The following is an 18,803-nucleotide window of genomic DNA, read 5'->3' as shown; positions in this document are numbered from 1 at the left end:
AATCAACTTGTAGCATTAAGATTGTACTCAAGATCGGGATGGAGGGGATCAATGTACCGACGATTGGGAAGTGCAAGAGAGATCAAGATGGTGGGTATCTGGACAATCGAAACCCCCCCCCCCCACACACACACACACACAATATTCTGTGCATCCTTGCCAAAACAAAAGCAGGTAAAAAACAAAAACGAAAATAAAAACATACAAACAAACAAAAACAAGAGAGAGAGAGAGAGAGAGAAGCAATGGTGTAAACTAAATCCATACAAACTTGCAGAAACTGTACATACAAACTTGAACCCATTTTCCCCACCGAATACCAACCCAACCCAACCCGACCCAATCCGAACATACTGGGAAACAAGTACTCGTTCTCACAGTATTTATAACTTAAACGTTTATAAACCATCCATGAACAAACTTCAGCCACCACAGGCCTTAAAAACTCACCATCAGCTGGCAGATGAAGATGCAGATCAACAGCAACCACACAATCATCCTCTTACCATACAATCATCCTCTTACCATACAATCATCCTCTTACCGATTCAGGAGCAACTTGACCACCACCACCGCCTTTATGACCACTGAATCCACCAACATGCATTGACCGTTGAGAAAAGTCAACCAACATCTTCCTCTGATTATCATCTGTATGAGGCAGACTAGCCCTTAGAAGTTCCACAGGCATTTCTCTACTGATCGCCTTTGCAGCCTCTGATAACACAATCTCTGAGTTCGGTGACACCTGTGCATACATAGCTTGTACCAAACTGTCATATTTACTTAAACAATATTTCGTCAAAAGCCCGAAAAACGCATCAAATGAAGCCTGCCAAAGTGTCGGATTTTGTAAACCGGAATTCGCACCGGTTAACAGTTGAGTCGCTCGTTCTAGAACCGATTTTAGAATAACGGAAGCACCGTCGCCAGCTGGACTGCCAAGCGGGCGGAGTGGTGGTTGTTCTGGAGAACACACCACAGCAGCAAGACATGCACTTAATGAATTAAGATCCATTGCACTTACACACGTTTTCACTATCTTTACTAGTGAAGCCACGGTTTCAGCTGCTTCGTGTTCGGACGGAAGTCCACCGAATAAAAACCTTAGGTGGCGGAAAATCGTCATGCATACGATTCGTGCCAGCTCACTACTAGGTGATAAAAGTTGAAGATATTTAGAAATAAGTTTTCGACCCTTGGGAAGAGATACGACCCGTAAGAACACAATATCATCTTTAGGGGCCAGTCCAGAAGACGTTTTCGAACTTACACCAAGCGGGTCGACTAACTGAAGAGCTGCCGCTAAGCCTTCTAGAAGAATCTGCCGCTTCTGCCTCGCCTGAGAACCGCCATCTTGTGGCTGAGTTGACTGCAGGAGACGGTCAATGTCATCTACATCAAGAAGCACACAAACACCATCTTCAATCATGATTCTAGCTGCAAGCATCGGCTCTCGTTCCAACGGTTTCTCGGATCTTTTAACTTCAGACCTGTTATCACCCGAACCAGATGACGGTTCCACTTCAAGAAGCGGTTGTGGCCTTCGAATCAAAGAGAACGAAACTCTTCCATGTGAATCGACAGTAATATGAGGCTGTGAATCTGAACCGTTACGGCCCCGTTGTGACGAATCTTTAAGATGGGCCGGGTGGAATCGGTTTTTCGAAGAATTCTTCGCAAGTCGGGCTTGGTGATAATAATCGTTAATATACGGATCATTGTTGTGTGTTGCGGCATGCTGCACGTTAAGAACACTTTCGATCTCTTCAGATGTCATGTATTTGGAACTGAATTGTATTCGACATTTATTATCACTCTTCTGACTGCTGTTATCCGAGCCCTGACGGGAGATACGTGACCCGTGTTTACTCTTTTGTTTACTTCTCTGTGTATCGGGCGACCTGTATTTGTTTAAATGTAACGGGTGAGACGGTAGGGTGTCGTATAAGTACGGCTGTAGTGCAAACGGGTTCAACCGCAGAGAATGCGGTGATACAAAATGGGGTGATAAGAGCCCGTTTTGAAGCAACTTTTGTTGAAAAGTGTTATTCAGTAGTCCAGCTGGATCCATATGTAACGTGTGGTTAGCGTTAGCCCATTGGTTTTGGGCTTGAGTGTATTGGGTTAAGCCTGGATGGACCAGTTGAGTTCGGTTTCCACTAAAACGAGAAGAAAGAGGGAGCCCACCCAATGGTGAAAGATTTGGGTCCGGAAAGGAGATCTGGGGACTACCGATGCCAGATGAACGGTTTAGATTTGAATGCTGACGTGGCGAGGGTAGATTGTTATGACCACCAGGGGAAAATGAAGGTAACGATGAGGTGGGTGCCAGTACGGGCTCTGTGAAAAATTGGTGTTTTTCATGAGGGTATGATGATGCTCGGTACAAAGGTTTAGGATCTGAAAGATGTGATTGTGAAGACCATCTCCTGCTGACCTGGCTGCTTTCTGTGTCGGAGATATGTTGATCTAACCACTCGGGTAACTCTCGGTCTTGTACCCAGTCCGATGCAGATGAACCTGAAAAAAGGCAGTTAATAAAGTATATAAAAAACATTATTTAATAAAGAGTAAAATGCATTTTCGTCCCTGAGGTTTGGCCAGTTTTGCGACTTTCGTCCAAAGGTTTGTTTTTCTGCATCTAGAATTCTGGATCCAAAAGGTTTGAAATCTTGTCATTTTCACCCGCCTCGTTAACTCCATCCATTTTCCTTCGTTAAGTCAGGGGTATTTTCGTCTCTTTGTTAACTTAAAGGGCAGTTCGGTCTTTTTCAGGGGTATTCGGTCTTTCTACATAAAGTGAAAAAGACCGAATTGCCCTTTAAGTTAACAAAAAAGACGAAAATACCCCTGACTTAACAGAGAAAATGGATGTAGTTACCGAGCCGGATGAAAATGACAAGATTTCAAACCTTTTGGATCCAGATGCGAAAAAACAGACCTCTGGGCGAAAGTCGCAAAACTGGCCAAAACTCAGGGACGAAAACGGCATTTTACTCTTAAATAAACTAGTTAGATGTGTACTTACTTTCTCTTGAAATGGAACCGGACCCTCGATCACCAATAACTCCAGGATGTCTAGGTCCACTAACTGATCTGTTTAACTGTAAATCAACGTATCAAACATTTACACACAATCAGTTAAACACGCACATGTGGACACAATCGTAATATAAATCGAAGTCTCAGTTAAGAGTTAGACCACAATCTGAAAGTTACTGCAAACAGTTATCTGTGTGTAGAAGGAAGCTAACCTTTGAAAATATAGTTGACAGATCATCTAAATCTGACAGAGAGCCTACACCTGGTTCCTGTAGAAAAATGATAGGTAAGTTATATAAAATGTGAAATTTTATCACTTCAAGTTAAAAGGATCTACACCAATGAAGTCAACCGACATTAGGCGTCCAAAAAGTGAACAGATGAACAAGTAAAACAGCAAATAACACTTTTTTTTCAAACGTTTGATACGACATCCCAAGCAATAGCTTTAAAACCAAAATGCCAATCCAATTTCACCTTAAATTTAAATGAGCCAATTGGGTGTGAATATTGTTTGCCGATTGACAAAAAAACAAGATTTATTTACTGTTTGAACTTATATGTATTACATCATTTAAAATTTGTTTTTGGACTCTCTCTATCTCATCCTGACCTTTTGTTTTCCATTTTCTCTAAGCATGCATCATATTCAAATTTTACCATTTGTGAATAATTGATATCATTTGTCTTACAAGTTACAATTATTCTATATAACATAAGAGTTGCTACTAATACCATCCTTGTAATGCTAGAGCGCACACACCAACCAAATATGCAGGTCTTCAATTTCCCAAAATTATAAATTAAAACATCTACCAAATACTCTTTATATTTATTGCGACACTACTTATGAAGTCATGTGCCTAAAGGGCAGACATGTGATTTCGAGGTTATTCAAATGTGAAAATATACCAAATTTAACATCGTTATAGGTTTTGGTCCCATCAATGATGTATGGCAAATTCATACGAATGATTGTTCTTAGGAAATAAATTTCGTCTTTTAAATAATTGCATCTCTATTTTTTAACTAATATATTAATAAAAATGCATTTTTATAGTATAACAATAGATTAATATACATCAAATTTCCAGTGTTGGTTAGCTGAGATTGTTAGCAAAGTGAAGTGTGATATGGGACCATTTATCCATCGATAACTTGTAATATATATTACACGAATCCATAACTTATGTTTTTAGTTTAAGCACAAATTTAACTAAAAGCTATATTCACAACGCAAATTAAGTCATGCTAGCTTAATCAATTATTACAAATTTTTAACCCTTTTGAAGATTAAAAATGAGCGTGGTAACTAAATATTTAGTTCAAAATCAAGCTGCATCCGAATTATAATTTTAATCACTCAACCTAACTCCACACCTCACTGTTCGATTCAACTCAATTCACTTACACATTACACCTTAATTGTGCATAAATAATTGAAAATTTCAGCTGTGACAAACGAATCACGGCTCATAACTAACAAGTAACAAGCATGATAACCATAATCCAAAACTTTACCTCGTCTCGATCAAACAAATGATATTCATCATCAGCAATTCCAGCTGGAAGACTATAATCATCTTCTTCCAAACACCCAAACTCAGCCTTATCCGCATGCCGACCGAAAAAAGCATATTGCGAAGCATCAAACAGTTTATCATCTGCACATCAATTCAAAAAGCATATCAGCCACACAAATCAAATCCTTCAAACAACAAAACAAAAAATAAACTAAACCCTAAATTGCACAAAATCACACAAACACACACAGTACTATTGTTTCTTCCAATTGTCAATTAACCAATACAGTTTAATCAAATTAAAACAGTTTATCATCTGCACATCAATAATCAGTTTAAAACGCATATCAGCCACACAAATCAAATCCTTCAAACAACAAAACAAAATCACACAAAACACACAGTACTGTAATTTCTTCCAGTTGTTATCAATTTCAATATGCATAAATCACACAAATCAATAACAAAACGAACTCAAACCCTAATTCCTATAAAAAAACACGATCAAACAGTAACTACCGACTAACAAACATCCAAACTTACTAATCAACAAACAATCAGCTCACCTGAGGCCAAAACCGAGCCCGAACCCGAACCGGAACCGGAAGCTGAAGCTGAAACCGAACCGGAACCTTTATGGATGCTACTAAAGTCTCTGCTACCAGATCTCTCCATGAAGGAGGTCGAAGCGGTGAAAATTAGGGTTTTGGAGATGAAAAAGAGTACGGATGTAGTGAAATTGATTGAGGAATTGATGAATTGAAAGGTGAAATGATGAAATTGCGTGGTGGATAATGTTCAAATGTAGTTTTCAGACTGCGTTTGTTTGTTGTTGCAGTGGAATCGAAGGTCTGAACGCAATCATTTCGTAACCTAACAAACAATATTATGTATCTGGAAAGAAAGAGAAATCATCGTGGCAATAAAAAAAAATAGTATCCATTTTGGATTAATATTATTTTTTTAATTTTTAATTCTTTTTAACGACCGACACAAGCTTGATCACCCGAATAAAACAATGGCAAAAGGCCGTTGACGTTTGCAAATGCAGATGGCGCTGGTGACCGAGCATATCACCATTGTAGAGGAAACTGTAAAGTCTCTTGCTCAACCCGGAGCAATTTTGCTACAGGCAAGACTCAACCAAGTGAGTGTTTAGTGCAACATCGCACAACTTTATCTCGTTACGATGAAAGAGCTGCTTGAAGTGCATAAAACGTTGAAGGTATCTAACCATAAAAAAAATAATGCAAATGATCTTCTTGGTGGCGTGTTAGGTGATATGGAAGGCACGAAACAATCTAATTTTACAGGTAATCGGCTAAACACAGAGAAATCTTTGGTGAGCTGCAGACGATGTCTTTCTTATGGTTCAAACACCGGGCGAAATGAAATAACATGTGTGTATTTCAATACAGGGTTAGTTTTGTATTATTAAAACTCGGTGTCTTTTTTTTGTATTTTTACATCTAGATAATATTTTTATTTAAGTTGTTAACCTACCTTTTTGTACTTCATGATGACATTGTATTAATTATGTCTAAATTTACTCACTATTAGCTCTCATACATCTTCATCTTGAGTTGTATACTTGGCTTATAATAAACCAGACCTTCTTTGCTCCTCGTGAACATTACTTTAGAAATAATGGCGTATTAGCAACCTTGAGAGTTTGAAAAGTTTTCATGATGTCTTTTAGGTTCTAACTTATCTGCCTTTGTGTGACTCGTAATCACTGTGTCATGTACGCAAGCTTCGTTCGTACAAAGCCTTTTGAATGGCATGTCTACCAACCTTTTGGTATGGATGAACCAAAACACATGTTTGTGTGAACATAAGACATGTTTATACGTCTCGAACATCCTTTTGTGTTAATCTTATATCCTTAATTGGATTTTTTTTATGTAAATAAGTAACCTTTCAAATGGAATCCTTCTATAGATTTTGCCTAATAATATGGTTGGGATAGGGTAGCAATATTTAGGATACACCTTGGCAATCAATTGAATACAACTTCTCTTATCTCCAATGTTTTTTACTACATATCTTGGTATTCCAACTTTTACTAGTTACCTCTTAACATGTTGGTTTGTCACATTTTGAAGCTAAACTTCTCTTCTTATGTTGATATACTTTCATACTTGGATGAAGTCAAAAATATATGTTATTTAACTAATTTTTTTTCTTTTCACCTACTTCAGTTTTTATGGGCCATTTATATTTTGGAGTGTGGTGTATCGCCTCTAGCCAAATCAGCAAAATTAGCACCTTATAGCGCCTCTTAGCCATCCTCTGGGCGCTAAAAGGGGGCGCCATTGAGTCTCCGCCAACACATTAACGAGCGATATTAAGTATGCATGTGGGAGTTGTTAAAAATAATATCTTAATATTTCAGTTTTATATTTTATGTCTTACATTTGTTATTTCTTATTTTATCTTGCATATGAGATGGCTTGCTGATGGGCTTATGGAGATGAAGACTTGCTGATGGGCTTATGGAGATGGGCTTAAGGAATGAAGAAATAGTTATAACAAATTGACAAGTTGTTATAACCATCATCCGGGTTAATTGGGTTCAAGTTCAAGGTTCAGAGTCTCTATATAAGCGATACCCTAAAGTCATCATAGATGATGAATTTGGTCCGGATATTTCTTCGTCTGCGCCACTCTAATTATCATCTCTCTTTCTTCCTCATTTAGGGTTTCACTCTGTGAGTTAAAGATCTTGTGTTAAGATCTCTTTTACATCAGATTCATTATGTTTGAGTGTTGCAGATCATCGTGATGATGATCTGCTTGTGAGGGTTGTTTGAGAGTTGTTGCAATTCTTGTTATTTCTCTAGTTTGAATTTTTAGTGGTTAAATAAGAAATCATTTTTTGATCCATTTGCTTTGACATGGTATCAGAGCCCCAAGGCTCTGGTCTGTGGTATCGAGTGATTCTCCTGTTCTTACACTGGTGTTATTGATTAGCTTGTGATCTAGGGTTACAGATTTGGAACCCTTGCTAGCATATCTTTTATTCTCAACACACATGTCCGAAATTCCCCATAGTAGCACCTGGTGCTCTGTTCTTGTTCGGTTAATCCCACAAAACCCTATATTTCTCCCCTCACAAACATCAACAAAATGTCATCCCAACAGATCCAATCCCTCTCCGTACAAAACATCGCCACCGTTCGCTGGAGAACAAGAATATGATCTGATGATCGTATCCTCGCCGTATGTAGCAAACCGTCATTAGCGTCATTGCCACCGTCACCGAAATCGTCGCCGGAGATCCACCACGCCAGAGAAGAAGATGACCATCATTCGAAAGCTGAGATTCAACGCTTCTTGTTCTGGTTCTGCCTTTGTCTGTAACAATTTAAGGGAGATTAGGGCTTCAAATATTGGTCAGCTTGTTAAGATATCCGGCATTGTGACTCGCTGTTCGGATGTAAAACCTTTGATGAAGGTTGTTGGTTACACATGTGAACAGTGTGGTTTTGAAATATATCAGGAAGTAACTGCTTGAGTGTTCATGCCACTGTTTGAATGTCCATCAAAGCGTTGTTGAGAATGCTGATGGTACTGACCTGGGGCAGAGGATGCGGCCAGAGATTAAGCGATTTTATGAAGTATACATTCGAGCTTCTGCAAAGGGCCAGCCCTTTACTATAAGGGAGTTATGGAGCTTATCTTACTGATGGTTCTGAATACAGTGGGGACTATGGTGATGCAATGAATTTGGAGATTTTGAAAAGTTTTCACCATAGAAGGGTTCAATTTTTAGCTGAATCTGGTGCTGATCTGATAGCATTCGAAACAATACCAAATAAGCTAGAAGTACATGTGTTTTCTGAGCTTCTTGAAGAAGGCTTAAATATTCCCACATGGTTTGCATTTAACTCCAAAAACGGTGTGAATGTGGTGAGTGGTGATTTGTTAGCCGAATGTGCTGTAATTGCGGATTAAAGTAAGAAAGTTGTTGCTGTAGGAATCAACTGTACCCCTCCTAGATTCATTGGTGGTCTCTTTTTGTAACGCCCTGCTCTTTTGTACTTTCCATTTATAGAGAGTTTTGTTCGTACTTCTATTTTTGGAAACTTTGTATTCTTGTAATCGTCCCCTTCTTTGTAATCATTGTCAAACCGAGACTTGGATCATTAATGAAGCTTATATTTTGTTACATCTATGTTATACGCATTCTATGTATGCTCGTATGTTCGATTTGGTGAATCAATCTATGTTTAATCGATAATCTTGGAAACTATGTGTGAAACTTGTAATTAGTCTAAACTTATGCATGGAACGTATTTTGAACGAGAACGACACTTGATTTGATACTTATACGCATAATTATACTTGGTTTATACTCCTCGTACTTGGGTTTACCTTAAAATATGCTTTTATGGCAAGAATGGTCCTTAAAACACCTTAAAACATCAATTACACAACTATAGGGGCTAAAATGTAATAAAAACAAACTTGTTTCCGAACCACAAAGGGCTCGCGGCCCGCGTTACCTTACCTGGATATCCCAGGCGGGCCGCATGAGGCTCAGGTCTGCAGAAAATATGGACAGTCGCGACCAGCTTCAATTTTGAGCGGGATTTCCTTGTTTAAACCAAGTTTTGGCACTTGTAAACCCTTCTAATCAACCCTAATCACCTCCCTATAAGTACCCAAGGTCCTCCAAGCACTTGGACACTTTCATCACACTCAAATCTCTCAAGAACACTCTCAAGTTCCAGCAAGAATCTGCATTTTCGGACAGATTCACACTCTTGCACTAAACTTGGTATAACTTGCTCATTTCTTAACGAAATTACTTGATTCTTCTTCCTACTTGCTTGGTTAATCATGGAGTTTGATTCCTTGACTTCTCCTTGGAGAAATCAGACCTGGAATTGCTCTGAAATTGACCAAAAACTTTCTTTTTTGTTACATACTTGTTTAAACTTCATCCAACTTGTGTCTAACACATCTCACACCAATGTCCTAATGCTTACAACCCCTCTTATGGTTGGTTAAGCTTAAAAACATGGTTGAGACACTTAAATCAGAGGATTAAGACACTTAAATCAGAGGATTAAACCTCATAAACTTTCTGTTTTGTTAGGGTATTCAACCCACAAGTCATGTCAAGCTTAGACTTTGATGAATGAGTGATTGTGGAACAACTTGGGTTGTTCCAACATAAAATCCTCATATGATTTGATGATTTCTTTTAGTTTAGATTATTTACATACTTGTATTAACCCTAGTTCGTGACCCTCCTTGGTTGTCTTTACATCAAGTGAAGTGGTGAACATTCAAGGGGTCCCTAAATGGAAGCATGTTCTTCCTACCCCATACATGACATTCATGAATGACTCGAGGTGCCTAAACGAAGATCTTAATCTTCTACCTCCTACTTGAAATATTGAACTTAATAATATGTAATACTTAAATATATATATACACACATTCGAACCTTTAATATTAAACTTGCGTTTATATGTTAAAGTAGTAGAATGACATCTAAGACTTAACACTCCAAATATGATTCTAATGGGCTTACTACCCATGAAATACAATATAACCCTAGTGGTTACGTAGTGTCATATAGGAGTATAAGTTAAAGATGATTATTTTGATATCATACTCTATGTTATGTTAAACTCCAAATTTATAATCTTCCGTTATACGCCAAACTCACACACCTACGTTTCCTTGTGTAGAAGGACTAGGTGCTCCAACTTAATCCATCCACCAAACTCGCTCGCGGGATTTCAAGTGGGAAAGCTTGCAACCACCGTGAGTATACTCGAACCCATTTTTACTTTTAAACACTTTGGGTGCAACATGTATTCTATATTAAACGCACGTGACACTTGAAACTTATTTGAAACATGCTCTATCCATTTAAACATGAAACATGAAACTTGTGATACTTGAGACTATTTTGTGCTATGTGAACGTTTAATCCCTGTGTGTAGTTCCGCCTTAACAATAGTAGCGCTATAGGGGTAATGCACCTCCCCCATTTGTGTCGAGGGGTATTGTTAGGAGGAGACATATTAACCTCCCGTGAAACTTTGGGTTAGGTACTTTAACGCATTGGAAACTTGGGCTATCACTTGGACTGCGTAAACTAGCATGGCTGAAACTATTTTATTATGTTCATGTTGGATATGAGTTTTTATTCTATTATGCTATGTAAACAAACTTGTATACTCGCTCTTTGCTTTTGCATTGAAACTCTATTTTAATACATGTTGCAGGTTGATTATTGAAGTATGGATGATTGATGAAACAAGTTTAGGGTGGCTAGATACACACCTAAATTTATCTATCTTTTGTTGTTATTTGTTGAAACAATGTTGTTATTTCCTTTTGAATATTGTGTAACATTTAGTTTTGAAATGAAATTTGAATTTAATTAAATATTGTCACATAGTGTTATGACGTCTCTAGCAATCTTTACACACTTCGTCTCATCCCGATATTTCCGCCATCGGTTGGGGTGTGACACTTTTCCACAATAAAAAGTGGGTGCAAAACACCGGTGTTGTAGAAGAAGGTTGTTCTAAAAGTCTAGGTAGACGAAAAGTTTGCCGACTTTAGATCTCATGAAAGGCCTGTAGTTCTTGGAAGCTGTTGTTCTGGGGGTAGTTGGAGAAACCCTAGCTTGGGTTTGCTTTTCTGGTGAGATCATTCCTTGATTTATTTTATGTTTTTTATTCTTGCATTTAGGCATTCTGTTTCCGGGGTAGTTGGACCAGTTTTGTAAATTTGGGACACAGGAAGGGTGCATCCTGTTGCATTCTTGTTTGATTTCTGTTCTGATTGCTTCTTGTTTGTTGTGTTAGTTATAATCTATGTTACTTGTTGTTGTCGTTTATCTCTGGTTATTTAGATTGTGTCTAGGTCTAAAAGGCTTCCTCGATAAGGCTTGCAGAGGCACCTTTGAGTGATAAACCTCTGATCTGGTCCCTGTCGAGGTTTCTCCATAGTTGCTTTACATTGATTTGATTGCATCTTTATGATTCTATATGATTCGTTCAATCTTTGTGCTATGTTCTCTGTGTATTGAACTTTGTTTTTTTTATCCTAGTTGCTAGTATTAACAATATTGAATTTTGTTATTGGCACATGGTTATTATGTTTCTAAATGATATGTTCATACATGTTGAGTCATCATTAATATGTTCTTTGATTCTAAGAATGTGGTTCTTGTTAATGCTTGATGTAGTGTGATTTTTTCCTTCTTCCTCGTCGCATTGTCTCTCTCTAGGGTTTCATATTGAAACTGAGATATAGGGCGTTACTTGTTCTTGTATGTTCAGATTTGTAGTGTATCCGTGAAGTCTTGTTGAGAGTTAAAGCAGATCGTCGTGTTGAGGATCTGTATGTGTGAGATTGAATGTAGATCTTGCTGATTGAGTCTTATCTTGTAAAGGTTATACTATCTTGAAAATGTGTTCTTCGTTATTGTTTGTTTTTTTCTCACTGGTCTTGGATTTTTTCATGTTTTGAGTCCGACCGTAGTGAGGTTTGTGTAGGATCATTGTGTTGGTAATCTTATCTGTTTCTTATTCGTCTCTTTGAGACTTCATCGTTGATCGTAGTGATGTTAGTTCACTGGTCTAGGTGGTGCTTGTTTTCACACTGATCTAGGGTCATTTGTAGATTCTTCGTGTTGTTGAGTCTAGTCCCGTTAGATCGTAGTGTTGGTTTCTATCTGTTCTTTGTATTGTCTAAAATTGTCTTTCTGGTTAGTCGAACTGTGTGGTTCATGTGTCTTAACCAGTAATGTTGTCAAGATTATTCTTGAATATGTGTTACAGCCCTGTTTATTTCTCTGGTTGGTGGATGTTTTTAGTTGAAAGCGTTCTTTGTTTTTATTCAACCGGGTGTTTTTAGCTGTAATTTATTATTTGATGTGTAGGATCGTGTGATTCTAGGTTTTGTCAGATTGTTTTTTTGAATCGTGTGATTCAAAAGTTTCAGACTTGGTTCTGGTTTTTTTAAGAAAAGGTCGTGTGACTTTTCATGGTCTTGAATCACGTGATTCAAGTTTTCAGACATTGTTCTGAGTTGTATAGAGTCTTGTAACTCTTGGTCTTGGGTTTTTATCAGATTTGTGTTATATCTGGTAGTTTTTAGAATCATATGTTTTTTTATCTTAATCAGAATGTTTTTTCTGATTTTTCTTTTCCTATGTTGCTATTGTTACTTGGTGAGTTTCATGACTTGTTAGTGAATTTAAAGTCAATTTGCTATATTTGAATTCATGTGACTTTATCATATGTTGTTGATATGTGGTGCTTTAGTTGAATTCTGTTGAGAGGAAGGTAAGTATTTGTCTTGTAGTCTGATATAGGTGATATTCCCGTTGTTATTATCAGACTTATTATTTTTTGGAGTCGTTGGATAAAATCAATGAATCTGATTTGGTTATAGACTTTTATGAATTCTTTGTTAATCAGAACATGCTTTATAATTTGTTTTACATTCTGATGTGATAGAAAGTTCTTACGTTTGTTTGTTGAGGCTATGGCTATGTTCTGAGTACTATGGAATTGTGTGACACTGTGACTCTTGCTTTATCCGATATAGTTGTAATATTGTTGTTGAATTGTTGGATTCATTTTTAACAATTTTTTCTATCATGAAAGTTTTTGCTTGTTGGTATGTTTTTGTTTTTGTTTTGGTTGTGAATTTATAGTCTACTATTCAAACATAAACGTTTTCACTTGCAGTCTCTTTCAAAGTTTTAAGAGTCGTCTAGGGTTTTCATTTTCTTCTTCGTTGTGATGAAAACCTAATCTATGACAATTGTCGTTATCGATCTAGGGTTTGTTCACTCTCTTGGTAATTGAAGTTCTAATCTGTTAGATCTGAGTTGTGGTTTAGATATTTTGATCTTGAGAGTTGTATAAATTTAGAGACCAGTTTCAAATTTTTTAGGTTGATTATGAAATAAAAGTTTTTTGAAGTTTTGAGTGTCATTACGAGATTAGATTTCATGTTTGTATCTGTCTTGTCTCTGTGTTTGTCATAGTTTTTTGAGCTAATAACCTTAGTGGGGTTTTCTAGGGTTAAATGTTTGAATCCGTTTGGTATTAAAAAAATATCGGATTATTCTTGAGTTTTACATATTTTTTGTAGTGTTCTCTGCATGGTTTATGTTCATAAAAAAACACCAAAGTAATCGAATATTGTGGTAGATATTTTTAAATATATTCTGGATTAGGAATTATTCATAAACGAGTTTAAAAAAGATCGACTAAGCTCTAAATTTGAGTAAGAAAGAAGAATTTGATGATATTCTTTTGGTTGATTTGTTTTGACAATTCTTGTTAGTTGTATGTATGATGTTATTTTCTGATGTCCGGGAAAATGACCCCATCTTGTTTGTCCAATTTTCTGGTTTTTGTTTATCGTCTTTTTGCTAGTTTTAAAATGGGATATCTTTTATGGACTGCCCGTCTTTTGTTCTGAACTGTATTAGCGTATTGACCAAACCAAGCACTCCATCGACTTTATGCAGTCAGTTAGACATGCTAAGCACGCTAAACTGGCTGCTACAGTTGAAGGACAGTTGGACAACTGTTCATGGCCCAGTGGTGCATGTGCCGCAAGACGCTTGGCAGTCTTGGCAACACCTTGACCGGCTCGGGCAGCTTTGAGATAGAACTATAAAATGTTATAGATGGTTGGTAAATAGCACTGGAAGTTAAGGATATCCTGCACTAGCCATTCCATGGCCACCACTTCTGATCTGTTGTATTCATTACTTCCGACGTTAAATATCTTCTGCCGAATGTTGTTGTAGGGCTGGTTTTCTTCAATCCTTGTTGCAAGGGCGAGACAAGCAATGCCAACAATTTCGTGATCTTTTTTTGTTTCTAGAGTATCTTTTGGTGAGAAACCGATCTAAGAAGCAACTGTAAGCTAAATGGTGCTTTTAGAAAGTGTGAAGTATGGGTTCTAACATTTCAGTTTGTGAGTTTTTAAAATATAAAACTGAGGGGGGTGTTAAAAATAATATCTTAATATTTCAGTTTTATATTTTATGTCTTACATTTGTTATTTCTTATTTTATCTTGCATATGAGATGGCTTGCTGATGGGCTTATGGAGATGGGCTTAAGGAATGAAGAAATGGTTATAACAAATGAAAAGTTGTTATAACCATCATCCGGGATAACTGGGTTCAAGTTCAAGGTTCAGAGTCTCTATATAAGGGATACCCTAAAGTTATCATAGATGATGAATTTGGTCCAGATATTTCCTCGTCTGCGCCACTCTAATTATCATCTCTCTTTCTTCCTCATTTAGGGTTTCACTCTGTGTGTTAAAAATCTTGTGTTAAGATCTCTTTTACATCAGATTCATTATGCTTGAGTGTTGCAGATCATCGTGATGATGATCTGCTTGTGAGGGTTGTTTGAGAGTTGTTGCAATTCTTGTTATTTCTCTAGTTTGAATTTTTAGTGGTTAAATAAGAAATCATTTTTTGATCCATTTATTTTGACAGGAGTCCATGGCTTTATAGGCTAGTGGCATCTTAGGGGTGGGATAAGACTTTGGGACCAATAGGTCCTGGGTTCGATTCCCACAAGGGCTTTTTTCCCATATTATTGGGTTTCCTCTTGAATTGGTGTATAGGCATTATGCCTAGTGGAGATGGATATGATCGGGTGGTTCCGCTGGTGGTATGATGATACTCCATTGGTCCGTCAGTGATCCAAATTTGTATTGTTTGAAAGGGGCTTTAAACCATTGCAAGGATGTTAAAGGAAAGAGCTTTAAAGCCCCCCATATGAGGTGGCGCCTAGATGGCGCTGATGTGGCGTGATAAAGCCCCTAGGGGCTTTATACCACACCCTACAACCTAGGCTATCATGTCGGAAATTGTCAACATTTCCTCTAAGTTTCATTTTGAAATGTGTGGGTGATTATTATCTTCAGGTTTATTGGCATGTATGTAGTGAATTGGCAATGACATCATCACAATATAATTTTGTTTTCTATGACATGGGGTTAGGCTGTAGTGTGTGGGGGCGCCACCATCGCCATGTCACACTCTATAGCGCCCCCCGGCGCTATACACCCACACCCATCATTTTAAGAAGGGGCGCCATTGATGGGGCTCCATCATGGTAACGAGCTCGAAGGACTTTATGTAAGACCCTTAGTCCATTTTAAACTATTATCAAATAAGATTGCGATTATCATAGTGTATTTAAGATTAAACATACACTTAAAAATGCAAGTTTGTTAAAACATTTTACTAAATAAAACATTTCAACATTTTGTAATTTAATTCGTCGTTTAAAACGTGACTACGAAACTATTCGCGGAAGCTTTGTTCTTTATGTGTTCGGTTCATCGCTGAGCTTGATCGTCCTCCAGTACAAGAATTTTACCTACAACTCATAAAAACATGAGTTAGATTATTCATACGTAGCTTAAAACGCATTTCAATGGGTTCGCAATGCATAAACAGTTAATTAACGAATTTTTGCGTATCTGGCACCTCGTGGCGTCGCGCGACGGCCTAAGGCCTTCCCCATCGCGCGGCGCGACGGCCTGATTTGTCCAGAATGTTGCAGCTGGTTGCTGCATATTCCCAGCATAACCCGATTTCACGAAAACGAGCATAACTCTCTCGTTTCTAATCCATTTTATCCGATTCTTTTTCCTACGCGTCCGTAATTTAATTGTACATCTTATGGAGTTAAAATCCAACATCCGGCATAACAAAATTTCAGACCTTTAAGTCTTTGACTTATTACCCTTTTTACCAAATTTTGACCCGTTCGTGATTTTATCAAACAAACATGTTTATTTGATCTTTAAACCCATGAACTTCATAATTTCAATATTTCCTATTATGTTAGGCTCAAAATCACGGGTTTATATACCTTCTTTAACCCGTTTTGACTTAGAAGCTTATTTTGACCCGTTAAGGGTATTTAAGCACTTTACCGCAGAAGTCATACCCATTCACTTCTAGCATTGTACTTCCACATTATTTATCAATCTATCTTCCACCACAACTATATGTGTGGAAGATTTAATGTGGAGATATATTTATTCCGAGTTTTACCCCTTGGATTATCATTTTACGACAAAGACTCATATAGAGTCATTTGACCCAAAGATTCGCATATTTCACTTTTTATACTTAATACAAGTATCTATTTGATCACAAAACTCATTTCTAAACAACCTTTAGGGGTCGTTTGCTTAATTTCACTTATAAGGGCATTTTGGTCACTTTTACCCCTCCTATTACGACGAAGGACCTTTAAAGCCATGTTCGACCAAAATCCCACTTTTAAAACTATAATCTTGTTTAGAAACCATTATATTTCTAAAATACCATAATCATAACCCAATTTATTCGGTTTACCTTAAAGATAACCGAATATCTATATTTTATCCTTGTCTAATTCTTATAGAACCTCAAGTTCTACATGATGAGTTGAATCATTATACAAACCTGGCTCGGATCAATATATTGACCCGTTTCGATACCTTGCCTTAGTAGCCGCTAAGTAATAGCAATGTCAACATTCAATCGATATTTATTCTTGTAATCATACAACTCGACAAACCATTAGTCGATATTGTCAAAGGGTGATATTTTCACCTTTGACTCGTTTGGTCTAAATGACCGTTTACTTTTGCAAGATGGATTTATCATCATCTCGTCTACATGGCTTGTACCGGTTTACACCGTACGGTCAATTTCCTTATAAATCTATTTCTTGATTATTTTGACCCCTTTTATATCTTACGCCATAAAGTGTCCTTCAAAACTAACGGTTATCGTCAACTAGTGACCATATTACCGTTTTACCCTTATTAATTGTATTGATTTACCTTACAATGTAATCATTCAAAACTCGTTATTTATTAGTCATTGCATGACTAAATGATCTTATTAGCTCTTTTTTAATCATTCAACATGGTTTATCATTATTGTCTTTTGTTCCGAACCGCACATATCGGGTCGAAACATCATAAGTCAAATATGACTTTTGATTATTCATAATCTATAAAACCAATAGATATTAATAAAAGGTGTAAGTTTTAACTTACCTAGCATCCAAGCAACGTTTTCTTTTCGTACTTGCTCCGTTTGACCCGCTTCCTCCCAAGCCTCCATCTAGCTTGTCAAGAGTCAAACTATTATCAAAATTCGTAAGATGGTTAGATCAATCATCGTCTAACACGATTATCCCACCTTACGTATTTTCTATCACTTTAATAAATTCAAGTGATTATCATTATCGAGTTATTTTAGCTTTCGATTATCAAAGCTAATTATTCGTCCGTCAAGCAAGAACTAAAGGTTTCCATCTATATGTAAACCCGTCTCATCATAACATTAGACATTCATCCGAACACCTAATATAATCAAGTTCTACATATCAACTAGTAGACATCATGATTTCAAACATCTATTTTCATGAATTAAAATCACCAATTCCATTATAATATACAAAACCCAATTCAAGTCATGTATGAACATATACTCAAAATCATAAATTGTTCAAGTATCTTCATAATACTAACATCCGTGATGGTTTTAAACATAATTATATCATATTATCAAAACCCACTTGATAATCTACTTGTTAATCACTTAGATGTAACCTTACATCAAGTATTTCGTAATTTTCTTAATAACTAACGAAATTAGGCGTACATAAACACCTAATTTCATCTTTGGATCATAATCCATCCATTTATTTGCAAGTAACCTACTTGTCTCGAATTTCAACTTCAACCAATCTAGGTTTTGTGACATACCTTGTGATCCCCATGACTCGGTGATCGTTTCCACACGTTCATGCATCGATTTGGGTCTTGGAATGACCTTCAATTTGGTAGTTTTGATGAAACTAGGGTTTTGCTCCATGGGAGCTCCCTGATGTCGATCAACAGAACACACACTTATTGTGTGTTTTGTTATAATTTTCTTTTTATAATTTAACTTTCATGTTATCCAACTTTGGCCCCTCATGTTAGGTTAGTTATTAAGTAAGCTATAACCTACTTATTTCTAACACTATTTCCACTCATTAACTAGGTTAAACATTCCTAGTTAAATAAATGGGTTCGGGGAATTTATGACTCAGTTTATTTTAAGTCCCGTTAACTCAGGCTTCTATAAACTTTATTTTCTTAAAAAGCTTTCTTTCAGCTTTTATTTAATATTAGGCTTATTTATTTTAAAATCCTAATATTC

General features: G+C 36.9%; 1 protein-coding gene and 1 long non-coding RNA gene across 2 annotated transcripts; both read right to left on the bottom strand.

Annotated features, from left to right (window-relative positions):
• Nucleotides 1–225: 225 nt before the first annotated feature.
• Nucleotides 226–5,487, bottom strand: LOC110897371 (protein PAT1 homolog 1). The gene is made up of 5 exons (XM_022144124.2): nt 5,135–5,487; nt 4,567–4,709; nt 3,258–3,314; nt 3,032–3,107; nt 226–2,523 (listed from the first exon to the last, which is right to left on the bottom strand). The coding sequence occupies exons 1-5, from the start codon at nt 5,241–5,243 to the stop codon at nt 533–535; spliced, it is 2,376 nt and encodes a 791-aa protein (XP_021999816.1). The 5' UTR covers nt 5,244–5,487; the 3' UTR covers nt 226–532.
• A 10,255-nt stretch (nt 5,488–15,742) lies between these two features.
• On the bottom strand, nt 15,743–18,491 carry LOC110902406. Its single transcript, XR_002571089.2, has 3 exons — nt 18,365–18,491; nt 17,651–17,737; nt 15,743–15,969 (listed from the first exon to the last, which is right to left on the bottom strand). It is a non-coding gene; the product is annotated as an uncharacterized LOC110902406 (long non-coding RNA).
• Nucleotides 18,492–18,803: the final 312 nt, after the last annotated feature.

The sequence above is a fragment of the Helianthus annuus genome, chromosome 13 (genome assembly GCF_002127325.2).
Source record: "Helianthus annuus cultivar XRQ/B chromosome 13, HanXRQr2.0-SUNRISE, whole genome shotgun sequence".
Taxonomy (NCBI): domain Eukaryota; kingdom Viridiplantae; phylum Streptophyta; class Magnoliopsida; order Asterales; family Asteraceae; genus Helianthus; species Helianthus annuus.
Note: the sequence above shows the minus strand (reverse complement) of the source record. Positions and strands in the feature narration are given on the sequence as shown.

Coding starts and splice junctions, on each gene's coding strand:
- LOC110897371 (XM_022144124.2), bottom strand. CDS start 5,243: ATGGAGAGATCTGGTAGCAGAGACTTTAGTAGCATCCATAAAGGTTCC. Junction 4,710..5,134: donor GGGCTCGGTTTTGGCCTCAG/GTGAGCTGATTG, acceptor ATTGATGTGCAG/ATGATAAACTGTTTGATGCT. Junction 2,524..3,031: donor CGGTTCCATTTCAAGAGAAA/GTAAGTACACAT, acceptor GCCTTTTTTCAG/GTTCATCTGCATCGGACTGG.